Raw genomic sequence first — 23,699 nt, 5'->3', positions numbered from 1 at the left:
CACAGTAACAGCCACCTTGTGCAATGACTAACTTTGATACACTTAGCCCTTCTCAGCAGTGCAAGGATCTAAGACATCTGCAAAGGTCTCATGATGGAAAATGCTATCCAAATCCAAAGAACTATGGGGTTTGAATGCAGATTGAAGCATACTATTTGCTATTTTTTTCTTCTGTTTTGTTTTGTTTTCTCTTTCTTGTGGTTCCTCCAACAGAAGTCAGTGGGGAGTCATATTGCGAGAGCTTTAAATGCTAGGGTGAAGGGTTTGTATTTTATCTTAGAGGTAATAAGGAGCCACACAGGAGAGTTTTCTAGTAAAGGAGTGGAGAATGAATTAGAGAGGGAAGAGATGGGGAGAAGGGAGACTAATCAGGAGGATATTGCATTAATCCAGGCAAGAACTGATGAGGACTTAACCTGGGATTGGGATATGAGTAGAGAGAGAGTGATGGGTACAAGAGATGTAGAAGCAGAAGTGACGATTTGACAACTAATTGGATATGGGATATGAAAGAGAGGAAAAGAATCAGGAATGACTCCAACATTTCAAGCCTGAGTAACTAGAATTCTGGTCCTTTGATGGAAATAAGCAGTTTGAAAAGGAGTGGGTTTTAGAGAAAATATTAGTTCCATTTTACACATGTTATAGTGACTTTGTAATTTCTACAGGATATCTTATTAAAGATTGGACTTCTGGAGAGACATTAGGGTTGGGAGATTAGATTTGGGAGTCCTTTGCATGGAGAGCATAATTTAACCCATGAGAGCTGATGTTCACTAAGGGAGTATAGAAGGAAAAAAAAAAAAGAGGGCCCATGACAGAGTCTTGGGGAATACCCGGGTAATAGATAGAAGAAGGGTTGTGATCTTAGGTTGTAATACCCCATGGGAAATTACCAAGGAGTTGGTGTTGACACTGGAGATAGTTGCTTGATGGAGAAGATAAAAATCCACAATGTGCCTTTACTCACTGACTGAGTGAATCAAGACAGTGTCTCAAACACTGATCTCTCCTGAGGACAGCAGGAGAGCAGAAGATTCTAAGAGGTAGCCCTCTGGCTTTCCCCAGGCCTCAAATGCATTCCTTCCTTGTCTTTGTCTTTTAGAATCCCTTCAAAACTGAACTCAAATAGCATCTTCTATAAGAAGTCTCTATTTCTCCAGTGGCTAATGCCTTCCCCCTCTAAATTGTCTTATATTTATGTATCCACTCATACATATTTCCTATGACAGAATATAAGGTCCTTGAGGGCAGACTTTCATTTTTGTCTTTCTCTGGCATATAGTAGGTTATAAGGAATGGCTACTGGGGGTTGGGTGACGGAAGAAGATGGATATATTCTGAAGTGAAGGTCATGTAAAAATATATCAGTAACATTTTTTTAAGAGAAATATGGGTTGGAGGATGGGCAAAGTAAGATTGGTTCGGAGATGAAAGATGAGTAGAGAACCTTGCTGCTCCCTTAACAGCAGATGGCAAATAGACTGCGTAAAACTCCTGTGAATGGCTGACACAAGTGGGCTGGGCAGCCACCTCCCCCAAAAGTCATCCTGGATTCCTCTCCTTCACATCATGTACCTGACTGCTGGCATGCACCTGACAACTAGGCTGGTCAAAAACAGAAGCAGAATATGTTGCCACAAATGTGTGGTCAGTTTGACAGCCAAGTCCATCTGGACCATCTTAAGTAGGTAGAGCCAAGCCTTCTAAAAACTGATGTTCTCAAGCAGAAATATTTCATATGAGGTCTGATTTAGGGTCCATAGGAAACTAGCATATTCTATTATCATCTGTTGCTGGTGGAATCAATCTGATTAATCACCTTGACTTTAAGAAAGGCACTCGTTCCTGAAATAAGGATCAAAGATCCTTTGGACTCCAGGGGAAACAGTTTAGGAGAAAATCCAGAAGATGCTGTCTACTAATTGTCAAAGGTCTAATATGTGAAAGAGATTGCTTTCTTTGTCTACAAAAAGCAGAACTGGGAGCAATGGGGCAGAGGAAAAGAGTTAACGTTTTGCAGCATTCAACATCTCAAATATTCTCTAAAGTGTGACAATTTTTGTAGAAGTCTGAGACAGCAGATGTTACCACTGTATGGCCTTTGGAGCTCACTCCACTTCCAACTGGCGGGGTAGCAGTGTTAAAGCCAGCCTCTTTTGTAAGTTACTGCAGTACTGTTGAACTTAGTCTATGATGGAATGGGCATAAGCAGTAAATAATGTAAATTCCTACATATGAGGAAAGGTAATCCTTCTTGATGGCAAAAGAAGTGAGGCTTCTTCCAGGCAGACGAAAACCAAAGGTTGGGTTGAATTTCTTATCAGAATGACTCTGGTGATACTCATAGGTGAACCAGTATTGGTCAGAGATAAAAGCTGAGAGATTCTGATGAAGTTTAAAGAGCTAAAAATTCAGGAAGACACATGGACTTGATGCTTTCTCTAAATTTAATTGCTCTGAGAAAATAAGTCTTTTATTCCAGAAACTTATGCGGCCTCCTTGGCAATGAGGCTTTGCATAGTTCTTGAAAGGTCCCATTGCCTCCTGCTGCCTCAACCATCACTGCCAAACTGTGGGCTTGGACAAGGGGTTTAACTCAATTACTCTCTGGCCCATCCCCAAAAGGCTGTGCCCATTTATCTAGGTGACACTAGTTTTGACTGTGGACATAGTATTGGTAGAGAAAGGAGAAACTGACCCAAAGCTATGTGTGAGGCTATAGTTATCTGCATAACCCAACCTCAGCTTAAATGTTTCACATCTAAGCAGCTCATAATTAATGTCTGGAAAAATCACTTTTTAATAGAGGAGTATAGGCCTTTGACAATTTGAAGACAGAGTCATTACTTCCATACCTCAAAGTGATTTGACTCTTGAGGTTTCAAAGGAGGCAACAGGGAGAGTATCAAGGAAGGGGCTCAGAATAGCTATAGTATGTGTTTCCAGTGGACATATTTCCAGAGCTAGATAGATGTAGAACTTTTGACTGGCAGAGCCATCAGAAGTTCTGAACCCCATGACTGGATGGGAACTCAAGCTGGTTACAAAACAGAAACATATCACTGTGGTTTGGGAAGATAAGTCAGTCTAATTTTTCCACCAAAATTCCCCAATATAAGCTGAAAGAAATCCTGGCTGCTAACACAGAGCCAGAGGAAGAGATTTTGGGGAGAAATACAGAGAATACATGTGAATCACATCTTGATCCAAAGAATCAAGATAAAACACACACACACACACACACACACACACACACACACACACACACACCCACCACCACCAGCAACAACAACCCTTTGCTAAGGATAACCAGTAGAGAGAAAGGACAACCTGATGCTCTGAGCTATGATGGACACAAAATGTGAATCCAAAGAGCCTCCAGAACTACAAGATGAGGCCAATGATACCCCTCCTCCCCTTTCCCTGTGGAGTACCTTCTCACACACAAATCTTCTATCTACCCTAACTTGAATCTCTCTCCCATCCTATTCCCTGCACTGGTCCCCTGTCCCTGTCCAGCCTCACACACATGACATACATTGTGACATAATATAATCCCTTTCATATACACATACAGAGAGAGAGAGAGAGAGAGAGAGAGAAAGCATTCCCTCCCCTATATCTTGAGCATACGCATGGATTTGGCTTCCCACATATAGGGACACCATAACTACCAAGCACACACACATACAAGGACAGAGCCTTGATCTATACACACACACACACCACACACACACACACACACACACACCAGAACATATATATATACACACACATACCCCCCCCACACACACCCCAGAACATACAAACAGACAGGGTCTCACATACACAAGACCGGAATATCCCCACAGTAAGACGTGCATCAGGGATAGGACCTCTTCTCACCTATGCTGATTCAGGCTCATACATACACATATAGAAATAGGACACCTTACATACACACACATAGAGACACAGAATCACACATATACACCAAGTCCTACTCACTTCATCCCCAAATACAGATAACCAATGCCTCTATCCACAGATGGGAGCCCACCCCTCATCTATGAGTTTCGATCCTTCACACACATATCTCCCCAATAGGGTTGGGGATCATACTTGGCCATCTCTCACTCTGCCCAGAGCCCTACCTGGGTATGGTATAAGGCTAGCCAGCAGATTCTGTGGCGTAAAACTGTAGGGTCTCAGTTCATTGTTGGGTTTCAGACAGGCCTGGACAAGACCGAGTATGGCAGCCTGGTCTTCGGGATCAGCCACATGTCCTCCATAAAAAATTGTTCCTAGAGGACAAGAACCACAGGCACTTTCAAATCCTTGTACTCCAACCACATCTACCCCCTGCCTGGCCTTTGGACTCTGCACCAGGAAGAAGATACTCAGGTTGCAGGTCCCTTTCCTGAGAATGGATGAGGGATGTAGAAATCAAGAATGCGGAAAACAAAGAAAACTAAAAGATGGGTGGGATGGGAGCCAGAAAAAGAAGAGAGGAAAAAGGGAAACAGAAATGGAGGGGACTCAGAGGAAGCCAAAGATTGGGGAGAGATAGAAGAAAGATAGGAGAAAACAAAGCTAGCCAAAGGGCAAGGAAGGGAAGACAAATGATTAGTGGAATGATGACAGGAACCTCATGAGAGGCTATATATGAAGCTGCAAGGAAGGGGCAGGGGCAGGGTCTTGCCAGTCAGCTCTTGCAGGGCCACCCAGTGATTGCTGAACTTCTTCCATATCCATTCCTGTGTTTTTAGAGTCTGTTCCAGGATAATCTGATTCCTGTTGGGATGGGGGTGGAGAGGAAATAGAGGGTCAAGAGGATGGTGGCAGGAGGTATGAGATCCAATGGGAACTGACTGATGGGACTAAGATAAGGCTTAAAAAAAGCAAGAGAAAGCCTTTTCCAGATGGGGTCTCCCTAGTCAGGCGATGGGCAGAAGGAAAGCTTGGCTTGGCTTGGGGGCATGTCAAACCATCAATGGCCCTAGGCCTGGGGAAAAGGGCCTTCAGGTATGGGTGACTTACCATTGGCCACACTTGGCCTGAAGCCAGGGCCCATAGAGCTGGCGGTGCAGCAGAAGGCTGTGCAGGAACATCACTGGCACAGACAGGGTTAGGGACACTGAGGGTTTAGGATTTTCCAGGGAATTCTGTCTTTCATGTAGGCTGCATATCAAGATGTGGCCCAGTTCTAGTGAATGCTCCCAGAATATAGGAACTGAGTGCTGTACCACTGCCACTAGTAAGAAAGAAAGAAAGGGGAGAGGGCATGACTCAGAGCATAACTCTGGCCAATCAACTTTCAAAGGGAAATCTTCATGCTTACTCTGGAAAGAAGCCTGGACAGCAGCCTATGATCCTCTACTGCCACCAAATGATATCCCTTAGACAGCAGTCCTTTCTTCTGCTCAGTGCAGTGCCTTAGACAGTCCCCACCATCTATCCTCCATTGAGGCTAGCACCTGGGCAACACCCTACTCTTCTCTTCCTCCCCCCATTCAATTAGGATTCTGGTTAAGGGGCTTTCATCCTCACCTGGAAGGGAGCCAATTGCATTAACTGAGGAAATAAGCCATAGCCGGAACTTCTCATTTATAATTAGGTTTTGTCTAGACATGGATTGGTGCAAGACCTGTGGCAAAACTTCTGATGTCACTGTGGAGACATGGAATACAGGAACATGTGGAATGGCCAAAGCATGGGGAACACACAGACCCAGGAAGGGGGCTATAGATTTTTATATCAGACATGAAGGAGACATAGACATGGTTAGTCACAGTTATGGGGGAACATACACATAAGTGGGGAACACTGGCATGAGGCTAATATATACGTGAAAGGGAAACAAAGTCATGAGTACATAGCACAAATACACAGAATTCTGCACACAAACATAAGGGCATAGATATGAAGGCGGATGTTTGCATAGCGGGAGCTCAGACACTAGGGGGCCACAGGAATGAGGGCAGGGGCACAGACATGAGTGAGACACAGACACAAAGGGGAGGGACAAAGACATGAGGTGGACAGAAAAGTGGGGACACTGATAGAAGATCAAAGATACATATGGAAGGAAAACAGCTTTGAGGGGTGCACCAACATGAGAGACACAGACATGAGGGAGACACAAACACAAGGGAAGGGAAACAGTGAAGGACATAAAAGGGGCATGTATTCACAGGGACAGGCACAGTAGGAGAAACAAAAACATGAAGGGGATAGAAGCATGAGGGGACACAGACACAAAGGGAGGGACACAAGCATGAAGCAAGAGAAAAAGAAATGAAGGGATCCTGACTCTGGAGCCCTGGACTTTAGAAGCCACCTAGTCCAACACTCACATTGGACATGGAGGCTAAGTGACTCGCCAGAGGTCACACAATCGATAAATGCCTACAAGGGGATTGCCACTTAGACTGTCTCGCTGATTTCTGCCCCTTTTTGTATCCCCAGTTCTCACTTGCACAGGGCCTGGCCCACAGGGCTACTGCAGATATGGGCTGGCTGGAGCCTCTGGAGGCAAGAGTTCTTCCTTCTCTCTGCTTTTGCCACTTTGCCAACACAAAGAAAAGGGCCACAGACGCTGAAGGGAGAGACAGACCTTGAGGAGGAGAAGGCATAGGCATGAGGAGGCCCAGATATGTAGGGGCCACATGTAAGGCAGAAATACAGATAAGACAAAGACTCAGACAAAGCAGAGAGAATAATGAAATGAAGAGAGGCAGAAGCGGGAAACACATTCTGGGGACACAGATAAGGGAGAGAAAGCTATAGGAAGGGAGGGGCCTCGATGTGAGAGAGAAAAATATAAATGAAGACACAGAAACAAGGGGAGGGCTACAGACATAAGGAGGGAACAAAGATATAAGAGGACAAAGACATGAGGAAATGGAAATACACTTGTGGGAAACACAGTCAGGAGATTGGCTAGATATGGAAAACACTACTAGGAGGGAGACACACAGAAATGTGGAGAACACAATCAAGAAAAAAAAAGATATAAAGGGAGGGACCTAGACATTACATGCGAGAGAAGGGGGAGATCATGGCACAAAGCAAGCCATGAACATGACATTAGGGACTGAGGCATTGTGAAGCAATGAGATGGAGACAAACATGAGGGCTAACACAGACACACACAAGGAGCCACAGAGATGCAGAAAAGGGGAGGCATGGACATAAGGAAGGAACAAAGATACAATGGAGGCAGACATAAGAACAGAAGCACATGAGGGTGGGTGGCTAACATAAATGAAGGGAGGTACTCAAACATGAAAAGGGGAACAAACATGACAGGAATACAGAACACTAGGGAGGCACAAACAGAAGGAATAGACAGAAGGGCAACAAGATAGAGGAGACACATTCCTGAAGAGGCAAAAGACACAAAGTGGGACACAGACAGAGATTATATTCATGAGCTAAATGTAGTCAGAAGGAAGGCACAGCCAAGGACAAACACACAGACGAGAAGGGCGTACAGATGCCAGGGGAGCACAGACACAAGGTGGGGTACAGATACGGGGCAGCAGGCTCACCTACCCTGAGCCCCATCTAACATTCCCAACAAGGATTCCAGGAGCTCAGATGGCCAACAAGACATCAGATGGCAGTTGTCCAACACTATCCAGTGGCCCTTCCGCATGGCTTCAGTCAGGGCTGTGGTCACAGCCTGAGCAGAGTCCCATAGAGAGGAACCCAGTCCAATGACCTGCAGATGCTTTTGCCCCAAGAGAGATAGGCATGCTTTGAGTAGCTTCTAGGGGTCCCGTAACTCCAGGTAACCACAAGGTGGCCCCCACTACCTTTACTGAGGAAACAAATTACAATCCCTCCCTTGCTACTTTGAAGGTTATGTAAAAGAAACGATTCTCTCCTACCCAGCCTTTGCCTTTCAGAGAGCAATGAGAGAGAACCAGGGTCTGGTGGATAATGTCACCTGATCACCATCTGTCTGCAAAGGCTCAGAGCCAGGTATGGACTTCTCTGGACTCAACCCCCACCCCCATTTGCTACTGAAAGGGTTCTGTGGTGCCTTTAACCCTGGAACTTCACAGGGTCATACCACAGTCCTTGGCTCGGCCGCCTCTGAAAGAGCCCTACAGCCACATGATGGATGTCTATAGGAGTGTCAGTGGAGAGAGTGAGCTGACTGTAGCTCTCTGCAAGGGTTGACACCTGAGCTGGTGAGCAAGATGGGTAAGAGAAGCTCTTTGGTTGGGAGAATGAGTGTGTGGGAGAGGTGGTCAGAAGTCATGCTCAGCCAGTGCCTGCTTGGGGCTGGACTTCTCTGGAGTGTGCTGTGCACAGATTTAGAGTGATAAGGAGCCTTCATTTAATTGGCTAGAAGAAATACAGAGTCAGTGAAGGTGCAAGAGGGCAAATGGAGAAAAGGCTGCTACAGGAGTGAACTACCTCAATTTAGGGTGAAATGTACAGGGGAAATGGGGAGAGTTGGGCCCTTACTGGTTGTGAAGGAGCTTTTCAAGCTGATACAGTGGGGAGAAGGGGGATGACTGAAACCCATGCTGCCATAGAAACAGGCAGGGAGCACTCGTTTCTCACAGCTTGGAAAAGGGAAGAATGGCATGACTCAGTCCCTCACTCACTCCTGAGTGTCAGTCAATCCGAGTCTCACGTTGCTGGACCAGTTGATGTTAGTAAGGCTCTTAGCTCAGACTGTGCCCTGCTTGGAGTCTGGGAAATTGGGGAAAGAACCTCTGGCTGGGAGTTAAGAGATCTAGGTTCTACTTCCTTCCCATCTGCTTTATCTTGGTCAAGTCACACTCTCTGGGCCTCAGTGTACTTCTCTGTAAAATGTGGACACTGACTAGGTGAGATGTTACAGCTCTACCATAAAACATTCTAACTAACTTGGTGGTAGCAACCATGAGTTGTCTAGGAGTCACCTAAGATGAAAAGGAGTCAGGAAGGAGGGGCACCCAGTCCTGGGTTGTACATCTAGTGCTAAAAGGGTAGTTTCAGGTATCCCTACCCAGATCTCCAGCCTCACCTCCTGCTTCTGGTGGTGTGCCAGCTTCCAGATGAAGGGTAAAGGGTACGAGGTGGCAGTGGGGCGGCCCGGTGGGGGCACCAACAGGATCAGGGGCCGGTTTGGGCAGCTCAGCTTGTAGGGGTTCATAGCTGGATCCTTATCCTCAGTCAGCGGCCGTCCCAGGAGGCAGGTGGTAAAGTCAGCCAGGGCACCAACCAGCCGCTCTGGTCGTAGCACCCGCCATAGCACCAGTTTCTGAAGTAAGCTCAGGGGCATGGCACCAATGCCCGGTGTTCGGCCCAGCACCGTGGAGGGTGATCTCAGGTACTCCTGCCAAGCACGTGAGTGGGCAGCCAGGGAAGCCCGCAGGCCTATGAAAGGGGGCAGCAGCTCCAGCAATCCACACTCCTGCCAGGTCTTGGGCCGTAGCCAGGCAGGGCAGGTGACATTTGAGCTCAGCACATTCTTGTTCACCACTGGGGGAGGCTGTGAGTCCCGGGCAGAGTGCCAGCCTCTCCAAGGCAGATGCCTGTCCAGCTAGCTGTAGCAGGGCTAGAGCACCAAAGACCCCTACTAGGGGTGCATGATGGGGCTGCAAGGAGGTCAGGGTATTACTTAGCAGCCGGCGTGTTAGCCGATTTCCTAGCCCTTGAAGGTGGCAGTCCGGGTCTTCACCATGCTGCGGAGGTAGCTGGGGGTCAGTGCTGGCCAGAGTACGGTATGTCACAGTCAGACAGTTGTCTAAGGCCGTGGGGTAGAGGGGGTGTAAATTCTGCAGAGGGGATGTGGCCTGGGAGAGGGTGGTGCCGAGATGAGCCACATGCCAGTAATTTATACGAGACTCTAACTCTTGGGCCTCCATCTCCTTCAACTCTTCCAGGTAAGCATTCTGCTGGTAGAGCTTTGCCTGGTAGCACACCACTTCCCGCAGGAAACAGGTTTGGCCTAGTTGGTCCACTTCTGTGTTTAACACGAGCCCCAGGAGCTTTTCCTGTATGAGGTCCTCCTGGTCAAAGCCTGGTCTGCTGCCTCTGTTACCCACCCCCTTCATTCCCCCCAAACATGCTTTTTCCCATCCCCTGTAGATCACAGTTCTCATATTTCCCCTTGTCCTTTCCAAGACCCTTGACCCTGTTTTTCCCTGGACAGCTATCTCATCTCAAATGCAGTGGTTCTTAACCTGGTGTCTGTGAATTTGTTTTTCAAAAAACATTTGGATGATTTTATTTCCATATAATTGGCTTCCTCTATGATTCTATATGTCATTTATTTTTTGCATTTAAAAACATTATTCTAAGAAGAAGTCCACAGGCCTCACCGGACTGACAAAGGGGATCATAATCCCAAAAAAGGTTAAGAACCTCTGCCTTACTAGGTCCCTGTCTCTTCTCTCCTAGTGCTCTTTCCTCATTTCTATTCTTCCTACTCTTCTTCCCCTGATTCCTCCCTATTTGCTGTTTCCCAGGCCCAGGCCCAAACTCACCTTAGTAGCCTGAACCTGATCATAAGCATCCAGTATGTTAAGCTCCAGGCTATGCCATCTTGTTTCCAACTCTGGCCTCTCAGCTTTTATGATCTCCTGTAAAAGCTGTTCCTCTACCACCTCCTGAATCATATGCATATCTATTATATTCATACCCTTCAGTGTCTCTGAGTTCAGACCTGGAGATAGGCCCCATTCAGCTTTACCCACAAACATGCTCTCCGTACCCAAGCCCCAAAACCATCCCTCCCCTGCCTCTGCCAAACCCCTTCCCTATCATCCACCTCTATCGGCCTTTATTTTCCCTCCTCCTCTGCCTTTGGCTTCAACCCCTGACTTATCCCTGTCTACCCTCACCCCACACTCCCATTTCTCTGTAGCCACTGTTCCCAGCCCCTAGCTCAGCCACTGCTCCCTATGTCTCTGTTCATCTTCTAACTTCCATCTAGCCTGTGAATCTCATGCTTCATATTATAACACTTTGGGGCATATATGCAACCTTGTTGTGGAGTGGGTTGAACCTTGTAGCAAGGGGCTGGGGAAGATGGAGCAGAAGAGTCCTTGAGTGGTGGCAGCAAATAATCCTGGAAAAATGGGGAAGGTCACCCCACACCAACCTCCATGTCTAGGCCTCACCTGTTAGCAAAGCATCAAGGCGCAGCTTGGTGCTCAGGTAGAGGCAGAAGTTGGGATGCACTGCAGGAAGGCATAGATGCTCCCTCTGAAGGAGCCACTGCAACTCAGGACACCACAGACCCAGCTCCACATTGCTCAGCAGCACTGGCAGACCTGCCAAGAAATGCCCAGAGCCTCATCTCAGCCTCTAACAAACCCAGACACAGACCTCAGGGAATGCTCCCACCTGGACATTCTCCCAGGTTATAGATCATAGGAAGGGACTTCAAAGGTCATCTAGTCCAACCCTCTCACTTCGCAGATGAAAAAACTGAAGCCAAGAGATGGAGATGACCTCTTCATGTTACGAATGTCGTTCAGTAGCAGAGTCTAGGCCTTCAGATCACAAATCCAGTGCTCACACCTGCCATGGCCACACCTACTCTCATCAGACTCCCAGCTCCAGCTCCACTAGCTCTGTCCACCTTAGGGCCTAGCTATGTTGCATTCCAGCCCCAGGTCACCTAGGGAAATCTTTCTTCTACACCCCTGCTATGACCTCTCATTCAGTTGACAAAAAGGACTGTTAAGAAGTTAGTTTCTGGAAAGGTGGAAGCGTCTGGGGACTGATACTGGGATATGTGACTGTGGGAAAAGGGTGAAAGGAGGCTGAAAAAATAGTGGGCAAGGGGGTCATAGAGACAGCCCCAAGGGGGCAGTGGTCAAGAGGTCAGTTCTCACCACTGGCAGCTGCTTCTAGCAGTTCCGTTCCAAGATTCGGGTCACTGGCTGAAAGCATTCTGAAGACAGTTGCAGAACTGGTCATGCTTGGAGTGGATATGTTGTCATCATCTTCCTCCTCCTCACATGCCTTGTCCTCCTTTATCTCTTCCTTTTTACCTTTTCTGTCCTTCTCAGTGGTGTTCCCTAAGAGATAGGGCCAGAGGTGCTTTCTCATTAAGAACCTCAACTCTGGCCTTCAGGGCAACCAAGAGGTCCAGTCTCATAAGGATGTCTCTGAAAGGGAGACATTTTTGAGAGAGAGGTGCCCATGAAGGAAAGGATAGGATGTTTCTGGAAGGGAGATACAAGATCAATGAGAACAACTGTGGAAGAGGTGGAACAAGGTGAAAAAATTGTTTTGGTTTCCTTGTGGACTGAGGCTGCAGAACTTGGAGAAATGGTTAGAATTTGCAAAGAAGTAGATACAGGCTTGATCTAAGAAAACCTTTTCCCTTACATCAGGTTTGTGGAAGGGACAGAGTTTAGGGATGGGGAGGGATGGGAGTAGATGGCCTTCCTGACAAATCTGAAATTCTCTGATTGTTCTTCATCCTCTTGAGAAAGGAGATGAGAATGAAAAAGAGAAGAAAAAGGAGGTAACTGAAGAAGAGTAAAGAGGTCATATACTGGGAGCATGAGGAGCCATAGGCACACGTTACATTCTAATGTATACTAGAGGATTGGCTGGCTGGTTAGCACCTGGGGGAAATTCATATTCAAATTTGATTTAACAAGCATTTTTTAGGTGACAACTGTTTGCAAAGCACTGTGCTAGGTTCTAAAAACAGTTCCTACCTCAAGAAGCCTTCTTTCTTGAAGCCCACCTACTAGTCTACAAATATAATTTGAACAGGAAGAGAGCACTGACAATTAAGGGAACAAGAAAAGGTCTTTTTTAGGATATGGTACCCGAGTTCAGCCTTGAAGAAAGCTAAGGATTCTAAAAGGTATAATGAGTTTGAGGGGCCACAAAAACCTCTGCAGTTTGTCAACTCTGTCTAGTGATTGGACAGACCAGGAATCAGCCAGCTAGCAAACTGATAATAATTGCCCTTTGCTTGTATGTGAGCAGTTTGGCAGGGGCAGGAGGTGAAGTGAATGTACAGACTGGCTCAGCAGTGATACCCAAGAAACTCCCACATGAAAACAAGTAGGTGATGACTAGGTATAGCAAAGAGATAGGAAGTGAGGAAAGATTTTTGGATATTCTGGTTTATGGGTCTTGCTTATTATGTCTAATGATTCTTTATTTCTCATTTTTAAAAATTTCTCTCTCTCTCTCTCTCTCTCTCTCTCTCTCTCTCTCTCTCTCTCTCTCTCTCTCTCTCTCTTCTTTTTTTTTTGTGAGGCAGTTGGGGTTAAGTGACTTGCCCAGAGTCACACAGCTAAGAGTGTTATGTGTCTGAGACTGGATTTGAACTCAGGGCCCGTGCTTTATCCACTGCGCCACTAGCTGCCCCGATATCTAATGATTCTTAAAAGAGACTGCTATAACACTTAAATGAGCAAACTGATGCTGATTACCAATTACTGAGACCTCACTGATTTAGAGAAAGGATAAGACTTATTAAAAGTAGCATCCCATGAGACATCATGCAACCCAGAGTGCAGATGCAAGGTGAAAACTTCCAAGTTTCCTACCAAGAAAACAAAACCAAACAAAACCAAACACCAGGTTGAAGTCTTTGATACATAAATAAGTTCAAGGAAAAACATCAAGTGGTTCCTGGAGAATTCACTTAAGGAGAATACATTTGATAAGCAAATCATATTAATAAAATGTAAAGTCTATGAGAGCAGGGATTATTTTCCTTTTTTGTTTTTGAATCCCAACACCTAGCAAAATGCTTGACACATAGAAAGCACTTAATAAATGTCTATTGCAGGGGCAACTAGGTGGCGAAGTGGACAGAGCACTGGCCTTGGAGTCAGGAGGACCTGAGTTCAAGTCTGACCTCAGACACATAACATTCACTAGCTGTGTGACTCTGGACAAGTCACTTAACCCCAATTGCCTCACAAAAAAAAAATGTTGGGGGCTGCTAGGTGGTAGATAGAGCACCGGCCTTGAAGTCAGGAGGACCTGAGTTCAAATCCGGTCTCAGACCAAACACTTTACACTTATTAGCTGTGTGACTCTGGGCAAGTCAATTAACCCCAATTGCCTTAAATAAACAAACAAATAAATAAATAAATGTCTATTGCAACTTGAAGTCAGAAGTCATTTAGTACAATTCGTACCTGAATAAGAGTCCTCATACAACCTGCCCAACAAATGATTGCTTGAAGACTTTCAATGACAGGGAAGTCCAATGCTTTCCCCTGAAATCCGTTTTCATTTTTAGATATGTCTGATTTTTAGGTCTTCTTTCCTGATATCAAATCTAAATCTAATTCTAGAAAATTGGAACATTAATGCATTGTTGGTGGAGTTGTGAACTGATCCAACCATTCTGGAGAGCAATTTGGAACTATGCCCAAAAGATTACAAAATTGTATATGCCCTCTGATCCAGCAATACTACTCCTAGGTCTGTATCCCAAAGAGATCATAAAAAAGGGAAAAGGACCCACATGTACAAAAATATTTACAGCAGCTCTTTTTGTGGTGGCAAAAAATTAGAGATTGAGGAGATGCCCATCAATTGGGGAATGGCTGAACAAGTTGTGGTATATCAATGTGTAATGGAATATTATTGTGCCATAAGAAAGGATGAGCAGGCAGATTTCAGAAAAACTTGGAAAGACTTACATGAACTGATGCTGAGTAAAGTGAACAAAACCAGGAGAACATTATTCACAATAAGAGCAACATTGTACGATGATCAACTGTGATAGATTTAGCTCTTCTCAGCAATACAATGATCCAAGACAATTCCAAAAGACTCAGGATGGAAAATACTATCCAAGAGCCAAGATGGTGGAATAAAAACAGGGACTTGCTTGAGCTCTCTTCCCAAACCCCTCCAAATACCTGTAAAAATGACTCAAAACAAATTCTAGAGCAGCAGAACCCACAAAATGAGAGAGTGAAACAAATTTCCAGCCCAAGACAACCTGGAAGATCAACAGGAAAGTTCTGTTACACCAGTCTGAGAGAGGATCGTAGTCTAGTGCAAAACATGCCAGCACAGGTTGGGCCCCAGCAAACTCAGAGCAGGCCCTAGAAGATGGAATCACTGGCAGCTGTGGCAGTTTCCAGACTTCTCAACCCACAAATGCCGAAGACAACCTAGAAGGTCAGTAGGAAAGGTCTGTCAGACCTGGATGAGAGAGGAGCATTGTCTGGCCCCTGCACTGGGGTGGTGGCTGTGGCAGTGACTACTTCCAGAGCTCCTGGCCCACAGATGGTGGGGAGATCGAGTGGCTGATCAGAGGGGGATTGCAGGAATCTCTTTCCTGGCACTGAGGCAGGATTCTCTTGCTTTGCGCATGCTTGAATCTGAGTCTCAGTCCTGGATGGCAGTCCTGGGCAAGGAGGAGTGCTGGTGTGGCAGAGCTTATGAGAGCAGGGAGAGAATCCTCCTTACAGTTCCAAGGCAGAAAAGAGTGCTTGTGGTCATTCATAGACCAGAGCACAGACCAGGAGAAGAGTAAACACCTCTAACACTAAACACCTTGGAAGAACTGAAATTTTACAGATCCCTAGAATTATCTCTGAAAACAGCAGCACAAAACCCTTGAAGCTTGAGACAATACACCCTCCATTCTGGAAACAGAGCCCTACCTTAACAAAGAGTTTAAAAGTCAAGTAATTGGCTGTGAAAATGAGCAAACAGCAGAAAAATACTCAGACTATAGACAAAGAAAATCAAAACATACAACCAGAAGAAGACAACAAAATCAAAGCTCCTACATCCAAAGCCTCCAAGAAAAATATGAATTGGTCTCAGACCACAGAAGAGCTCAAAAAGGATTTTGAGAAGCAAGCAAGAAAAGTAAAGGAAAAATTGGGAAGAAAAATGAGAGTGATGCAAGAAAATCATGAAAAATAAGTCAACAGCTTGCTAAAGGAGACCCCAAAAATACTGAAGAAGATAACACCTTAAAAATAGACTAAAATGGCAAAAGAGGTGCAAAAAGCCAATGAGGAAAAGAATACCTTAAAAAGCAGAACTGGCCAAATGGAAAAGGAGGTCCAAAAACTCACTGAAGAAAATAATTCCTTAAAAATTAGAATGCAGCAAATGGAAGCTAATGATTTTATGAGAAATCAAGAAACAATAAAACAAAACCAAAAGAATGAAAAGATAGAAGACAACGTGAAGTATCTCACTGGAAAAACAACTGACCTGGAAAATAGATCCAAGAGAGAGAATTTAAAAATTACTGGAATACCTGAAAGATATGATCAAAAAAAGAGCCTAGACATCATCTTTCAAGAAATTATCCAGGGGGTGGAGCCAAGATGGCCGAGTGAAAGCAGTGACTTGCTTGAGCTCTCCTCCAAACCCCTCCAAATACTCACAAAAAATGGCTCTAAACAAATTCTGAAGCAGCAGAACCCACAAAAAGACAGAGTGAAACAAATTTCCAGCCCAAGACAACCTGGATGATTGATCAGAAAAGTGTATCGCGCCCAGCTGGGAGCGCAGCGTGGGCGCCCGGGCCGCAGCGAACCTGGAGCAGGCCTCAGAGGACTGAATCTTGGGCAGCTGTGAAGGCTTTCCAGACTCCTCAATCCAGGAATGCCAAAGACAACTTAGAAGGTCAGTGGGAAAAGTCTGTTTCTGTCGGTGCTGAGACAGGAAGGTGGGGTTTCAGCTCCATTCCCCAAGAGCGTGGCCCTGGCAGGGGGCAGCTGCTTCCCGAGTTCCGGCCCACAGACTGAGAGGGAATCCAGTGGCTGATCAGAGAGGGATCGCAGGGATCTCTTTGCCAGTGCTGAGGCAGGAATCTCTTGCTTGGCCCGTGTTTGGATCGGGGTCACAGTTCTGGGCGGCAGTGCTGGGGTGAGGAGGAACGCTGGTGTGGTGGAGCTTGGAGCGGCTGTGGAGAGGAACCTTTCCTCACAGTTACAGGACAGAAAGGAGTACTTGTGGTCACAGGCCAGGAAAGGAGTAAACACCTCGCCCCTTATCATACCACCTTGGAAGAACTGAAAATTTACAGGTCCCTACAAGTATCTCTGAAAACAGCTGTACAAACCCCTGAAGCTTGGGACAGTACATTCTCCACATTGGAAGCAGACTCTTACCTTAACAAAGAGTTTAAAACTCAAGTAATTGGCTGGGATCATGAGCAAGCAGTGCAAAAAGAGTCAGACTATATTATCTTACTTTGGTGAAAAAGAAGATCAAAATATACAACCAGAAGAAGACAACAAAGTCAAAGCTCCTACATCCAAAGCCTCCAAGAAAAATATGAATCAGTCCCAGGCCTTGGAAGAGCTCAAAAGGGATTTTGAGAAGCAAGTAAGGGAAGTAGAGGAAAAACTGAGAGTGATGCAAGAAAATCATGAAAAACAAGTCAACAGCTTGCTAAAGGAGACCCAAAAAATACTGAAGAAAATAACACCTTAAAAAATAGCCTAACCCAAATGGCAAAAGAGGTCCAAAAAGCCAATGAGGAGAAAATGCCCTAAAAAGAAAAATTGGCCAAATGGAAAAGGAAGTCCAAAAGATTACTGAAGAAAATACTTCCTTAAAAATTAGAATAGAGCAATTGGAAGATAGTGACTTTATGAGAAATCAGACACAGTAAACAAATCCAAAAGAATGAAAAATTAGAAAACAATGTGAAATATCTCATTGGAAAAACAACTGACCTGGAAAATAGATCCAGGAGAGAGAATTTAAAAATTATTGGACTATCTGAAAGCCATGATCAAAAAAAGAGCCTAGACATCATCTTTCAAGAAATTATCAAGGAAAACTGCCCTGATATATTAGAACCAGAGGGCAAAATAGAAATTGAAAGAATCCACAGATCTCCTCCTGAAAGAGATCCCCAAAGGAAAACTCCTAGGAATATTATAGCCAAATTCCAGAGTTCCCAGGTCAAGGAGAAAATATTACAAGCTGCCAGAAGGAAACAATTCAAGTACTGTGGAAACACAATCAGGATAACATAAGATTTAGCAGCTTCTACATTAAAGGACCACAGGGCATGGAATATAATATTCAGGGCAAAGGAGATAGGATTACAACCAAGAATCACCTACCCAGCAAAACTGAGTATAATCCTTCAGGGGAAAAAATGGTCATTCAGTGAAATAGAGGACTTTCAAGCATTCCTGATGAAAAGACCAGAGCTGAATAGAAAATTTGACTTTCAAATACAGGACTCAAGTGGAACATGAAGAGGTAAACAGGAAAGAGAAATCATAAGAGACTTATTAAGATTGAACTGTTTACATTCCTGCATGGAAAGATGATATTTATAACTCATGAGACCTTTGTCAGTATTAGGGTAGTTGGAGGAAAAAAATTATATGTATATATAGTATAGATAGATAGAGGGCACAGGGTGAGTTGAAGATTAAGGGGTCATATCTGGAGAATAAAATTAAGGGATGAGAGAGGATTATACTCGAGAGAAGAAAAGGGAGAGGTAGAATGGGGTAAATTATCTCACAAAAAAAAACAGAAAAGAAAAGTCTCTTACAGTGGAGGGGAAAGGGGAAGGTGAGGGAATGAGTGAATCTTATTCTCATAGGATTTGGCTTAAGGAGGAATAACATACACATTCAATTGGGTATGGAAATCTGTCTTACCCTACAGGAAAATAGGGGGAGAAGGGGACAAGAGAGCAGGGGATGATAGAGAGGAGGCAGATTGGGAAAGGGTAATCAGAAGAAATACTTCTGAGGAGGGACAGGGTCAAAAGAAAGAATAGAATAAATGGGAGGGCAGGATAGGATTAAGGGAAATAGAGTTAGTTTTTCACAACATGTCTACTAGGAAGTGTTTTGCATAACTGCACATGTACAACCTATATTGAGTTGCTTGCCTTTTCAGTAAGGGTGGGTGGGAAGGGAGGAAGAGAGAAAATTTCAAACCTAAAGTTTTAAGAACATATGTTTAAAAAAAATGTTTTCACATGCTACTGGGAAATAAGAAATACAGGAAATGGGGTACGGAAGTCTATCCTGCCCTACAGGAAAATAGAAGGGGAAGGGAATAAGAGAAGAGGAGAGAGATAGAAGAGAGGACAGACTAGAGGAAGGGATATTCAGAATGCATGCCATCTTGGGGTGTGGGGAGGGGGGAGATGGGGTGAAAATTTGGAATTCAAAAACTTGTGGGAGTGAATGTTGAAAACTAAAAATAAATAAATTTATATATATAAAAAAAGAAATTATCAAGGAAAACTGCCCTGATATTCTAGAACCAGAGGGTAAAATAGAAATTGAAAGAATCCATCAATCACCTCCTGAAAGAGATCCCCAAAGGAAAACTCCTAGGAATATTATAGCCAAATTCCAGAGTTCCCAGGTCAAGGAGAAAAATATTTCAAGCAGCCAGAAAGAAACAATTTGAGTATTGTGGAAATACAATCAAGATAACACATGATTTAGCAGCTACTACATTAAGGGATTGGAGGGCTTAGAATATAATATTCTGGAGGTCAAAGGAGCTAGGATTAAAACCAAGAATCACCTACCCAGCAAAATTTTTTCAGGAGAAAAAATAGATACTCAATGAAATAGAGGACTTTCAAGCATTCTTGATGAAAAGACCAGAGCTCAATAAAAAATTTGACTTTCAAATACAAGCCTCAAGAGAAACATGAAAAGGCAAACAGGAAAGTGAACGCATAAGGGACTTATTAAAGTTGAGCTGTTTACATTCCTACATGGAAAGATGACATTTATATTTACATGTATATATAATGATATATATATGAAGGGATGATATCTAAAAAATAAAATTAAGGGATGAAAGAGGAATGTACTGGGAGAAGGAAAAAGGGAAAAGTAGAATGGAGTAAATTATGTCACATAAAAGAAGCAAGAAAAAGCTTTTACAGTGGAGGGGAAGAGGGGGAAGATGAGAGGGCATGAGTGAACCTTACTCTCATTGGATTTGGCTTAAGGAGTCAATAACATACACACTCAATTGGGTATGGAAATCTGTCTGGCCCTAAAGGAAAGTAGGGTGGGGAAAGGGGATAAGAGAGGTGGGGATGATAGAAGGGAGGGCAGATTGGAAGAACGGGCAATCAGAAGCAAACACTTTTCAGGAGGGACGGGGTAAAAGGAGAGAATAGAATAAATGGGGGCAGGATATGACGGAGGGAAATATAGTCTTACACAAGATGACTATTATGAAAGTGTTTTGCATGACTACATATGTATAACCTGTATTGAATTGCTTGCCTTCTCAATAAGGGTGGGTGGGGAGAGAGGCAGGTAGAGCATTTGGAACTCAAAAGTTTTAAAAACAAATATTAAAAATTGTTTTTACATGCAACTGGGTAATAACATATACAGGCAATGGGGTATAGAAATCTATATTGCCCTACAGGAAAATAGAAGAGAAAGAGGATAAAACAAGGGGGAGGTGTGATAGAAGGGAGGCCAGATTGGGGGAAGGGGTTATCAGAATATACGCTGTCTTGGGTTCAGGGAAGGGGAGAGATGGGGAGAAAATTTGGAACTCAAAATCTTGTGGAAGTCAATGTTGAAAACTAAAAATAAATTAATTATTTAATTTAAAAAAATACCATCCAGATCCAGAGAAAGAACTATGGAGTCTAAATGCAGATCTAGGCATACTATTTTCACTTTTCTTTTGTATTTTTTTTCTTTCTTGTGGTTTTTCCCTTCTGTTCTAATTCTTCTTTCACAATATGACTAATGTGGAAATATGATTAATATGACTGTACATGTATAACCTGTATCAGATTGCTTGCTGTCTTGGGGGGAGGGGAGGGAGGGAAGGAGGAAGAAAGGGAGGGAGAAATATCTGCAACTCAAGTGATCAAGTGAAAGTTTTTCTCAAGGACAGGAAAACCCAAGTCAGTTTATAGAAAGGAGAAAAGGAACCAGTGGATAAGGAGAAATTACAGACTGGAGAGGGAGGTGGCAGGAATGGTAGAAGGGGACAAGCTCCAGGAAGAAATGAGAAGCAATGGGGTCAAGTAGAGGGGTTGTCCTTGGTAAGGAGAATGGATGTTTTATTAAGAGCCTAGAACAATAGAGAATAAAATGAGGAACAAGCATATCAAGGGGTTTCAAGACATTGAACAGTAGAGAAGTGAGAGCTCAAGATGAATGAATACAATTTTCTCAGTAAAGTTGGAGGCAAGGTTTTCTTCTGAGGAGGGCATAGGGTGATATAAGAGGCTTAAGAGAGAGGGTGTGTATATATATATATATATATATATATATATATATACATATATATGTATATATATGTATATATGTGTATATATATATGTATACATATATATACACACATATACACATACATACACACACACACAGAGAACAGCAGGTGCGGTGTGAAAGAGAATCAATTAAAGAAGAAGAAAGGGAATGCTCTGCAGCTGTGAAGACCCAGTAGCTATTAGATAAAATAAATGTGCAGAGGATCCAGTCAACCTTTAGGATATGTTTAGCCCCAAAGCAGCAACATGGTCAGACACAAGCTTTAGAAATATCAACTTGGCAGCTGTGTGGAGGATGGACTGGAAAAATGAAAGACTCGATTCAGAGGTACCAATGATTGTAGAAGGTTATTGCAACAACCCAAGTGACAAGTGGTGAGGTCCTAAACTGGGGTGGCTGTAGTATGAGTAGAGATAAGGTGATAGATGTGAGAAATGTTGAGTTGATGTAATCAACAAGGCTTAGCAACTGATTATAGGGAGTATGTGGAATGATGGAAAGTAAAGAATCAAAGGTAACTCCTTAATTGCAAAGTTCAGAAGGGGAAAGATGATGGTGATTTAAACAGAAATAGTTAAAGAGAAGTTGCTTAGGGCAAGGTTCTTAACCAGGGGTCCACAGATCCCTAACAGGTTCATGTATAAATTTCAGGGGGTCAATGAACTTGGAAGAGAAAAAAATCCTTATTTACACTAACTTCTAATTTAAATTTAACATTTTCTTCAGTTATTAAAAAAAAAACACAGCACATTATTCTGAGGTGTCCACAGGCTTCACCAGACTGCCAAAGGGATCTGTGACACACAAAAAGAGCAGACTGCTTGCTTAGTAGAAAGATAATGAGTTCAATTTTGGAGATGCTGAGTTTGAGATACTTTTGGAACATCCAGATGGAACTGTCCAGCAGGTAAATGGAGAAGTGGGCCTGGAGTTCAGGAGAGAGAAGAAGGCTGTATACTTAGATTTGGGAGTCACCTGCAAAGAGATAGTAGTTCATGTGACCAGATGAGAATACTACAACTAATAATAATAGCTAGCATTTACACAGTGTTTTAAGATTCATAAAATACTTTTAAAATATTATCTCATTTTGTCTTCATGACAACCCTGGAAGTAGGTACTATTATTTTTCCCCATTTTGCAGATGAGGAAACCAAGGTAAACAGAGGTTACGTGACTGCCCAAGGTCACACAGCTAGCAAATATCTGAGGCCATATTCAAACTTGACTCCAGATCAAGCACTCTATCCACTGCACTAACTAGCAGTCTAGTCCACCAAGAGAGTGAGTAGTAGAGAGTAAGGACATAGGATATACCTATTGACAGGAAGTAAAACATGATAAATGTGCAATGGAAACTATGAAGGAACAGTCAGACAGGTAGGAAAAGAAGCAGAACAAAGAAGGGTCACAAAAACTCAGAGAGGAGACAGTATTTAGAAGAAGAGTTTGATCAGCAGTGTCAAATGTTCAATTTGGTTTGGTTCAGTTGTTTTCAGCCGTGTCTGACTCTTTATGACTCCATTTGGGATTTTCTTGGCAATGGTTTGTCATTTCCTTCTCGAGCTCATTTTACATATGAGGAAACTGAGGGAAACAGGTTAAGTGAGTTGCTTAGGGTTACACAGCTAGTAAGTGTCTGAGGCCAGATTTGAATTCAGTTCTTCCTGACTCTAGGCCTGGCACTCTATCCAATGTGTCACCTAGCTGTGTAGCTGAGGTCAAAAAGGCTAGAAACTGAGGGGGGAAAGTCACTGGATTTGGCAATTAATAGATGATTGAAAAAGCTGGCATTCAAACTCATGTGTTCAGATTCCAAGTCTAGTCATCTGATAGTCAGAGCAGAGGCACACATGATTTAACTTGAGAGAAGACCCCCCCTGCTCTCCTCCTTCATTCCACCTCAGCTACACACAGGGATGGTCACATTCTTGATCTTGCCATCCCCAACAAATGTTCCACTTCCATAGCAATGGAAGATCAAGAGCTATGAAATTCTTTTATCTGAACATATCATTCCTATCATTCCATGACAGGAACAGTGCCTGGAATATAACAGGTGCTTAATAAATGCTTGCTGATTTGATTTGACCAATCCTTCTTAGTCTCCTTTGATGGATCTTCATTCATATCATTTCTACTAACTGTGGGTGTTTCCCAAGGCTCTATATTTGGACTTCTCTCTCTACATTCTCTCTCTTGGTGACCTCAATCAGGTCCCATGGACAGAATCTCTATGTAGATAACTCTGTCCTGTGCTAATCACTCTCCTGAGCTCATCTCACATTACCACCTGCCTATTGAACATTTCAAACTGGATGACCCAGAGGCATCCCAAATTCAACATGTCCAAAACAGAATTATCTTTCCTCCCAAACCCATCCCTCTTCCAATCCTCTTCTATCCCTTTCTGTTATTGTCAAAGATACTACTATCCTTCTAGTCACCCAAGCTTGAAACCCTGGTGCTATGCTCGACTCCTCACTCTCCTTC

The 23,699-nt window shown here is 43.7% G+C and overlaps 1 protein-coding gene across 1 annotated transcript in view; it reads right to left on the bottom strand.

Moving 5' to 3' along the window:
• The window catches only part of DNHD1 (dynein heavy chain domain 1), a 150,888-nt gene that overhangs the window by 5,886 nt on the left and 121,303 nt on the right, over positions 1-23,699 (bottom strand). Inside the window, 10 exon segments of the mRNA XM_078146212.1 lie at positions 4,137-4,286; positions 4,685-4,776; positions 5,023-5,236; positions 5,533-5,652; positions 7,540-7,717; positions 9,011-9,466; positions 9,468-9,983; positions 10,476-10,654; positions 11,112-11,264; positions 11,832-12,017. Coding sequence (XP_078002338.1) covers positions 4,137-4,286; positions 4,685-4,776; positions 5,023-5,236; positions 5,533-5,652; positions 7,540-7,717; positions 9,011-9,466; positions 9,468-9,983; positions 10,476-10,654; positions 11,112-11,264; positions 11,832-12,017 — 2,244 coding nt within the window.

This window comes from Phascolarctos cinereus, unplaced genomic scaffold (genome assembly GCF_003287225.1).
Source record: "Phascolarctos cinereus isolate Bilbo 61053 unplaced genomic scaffold, phaCin_HiC Scaffold_726;HRSCAF=1367, whole genome shotgun sequence".
Classification (NCBI taxonomy): Eukaryota; Metazoa; Chordata; class Mammalia; order Diprotodontia; family Phascolarctidae; genus Phascolarctos; species Phascolarctos cinereus.
This window is presented reverse-complemented; position numbering and strand designations above follow the sequence as displayed.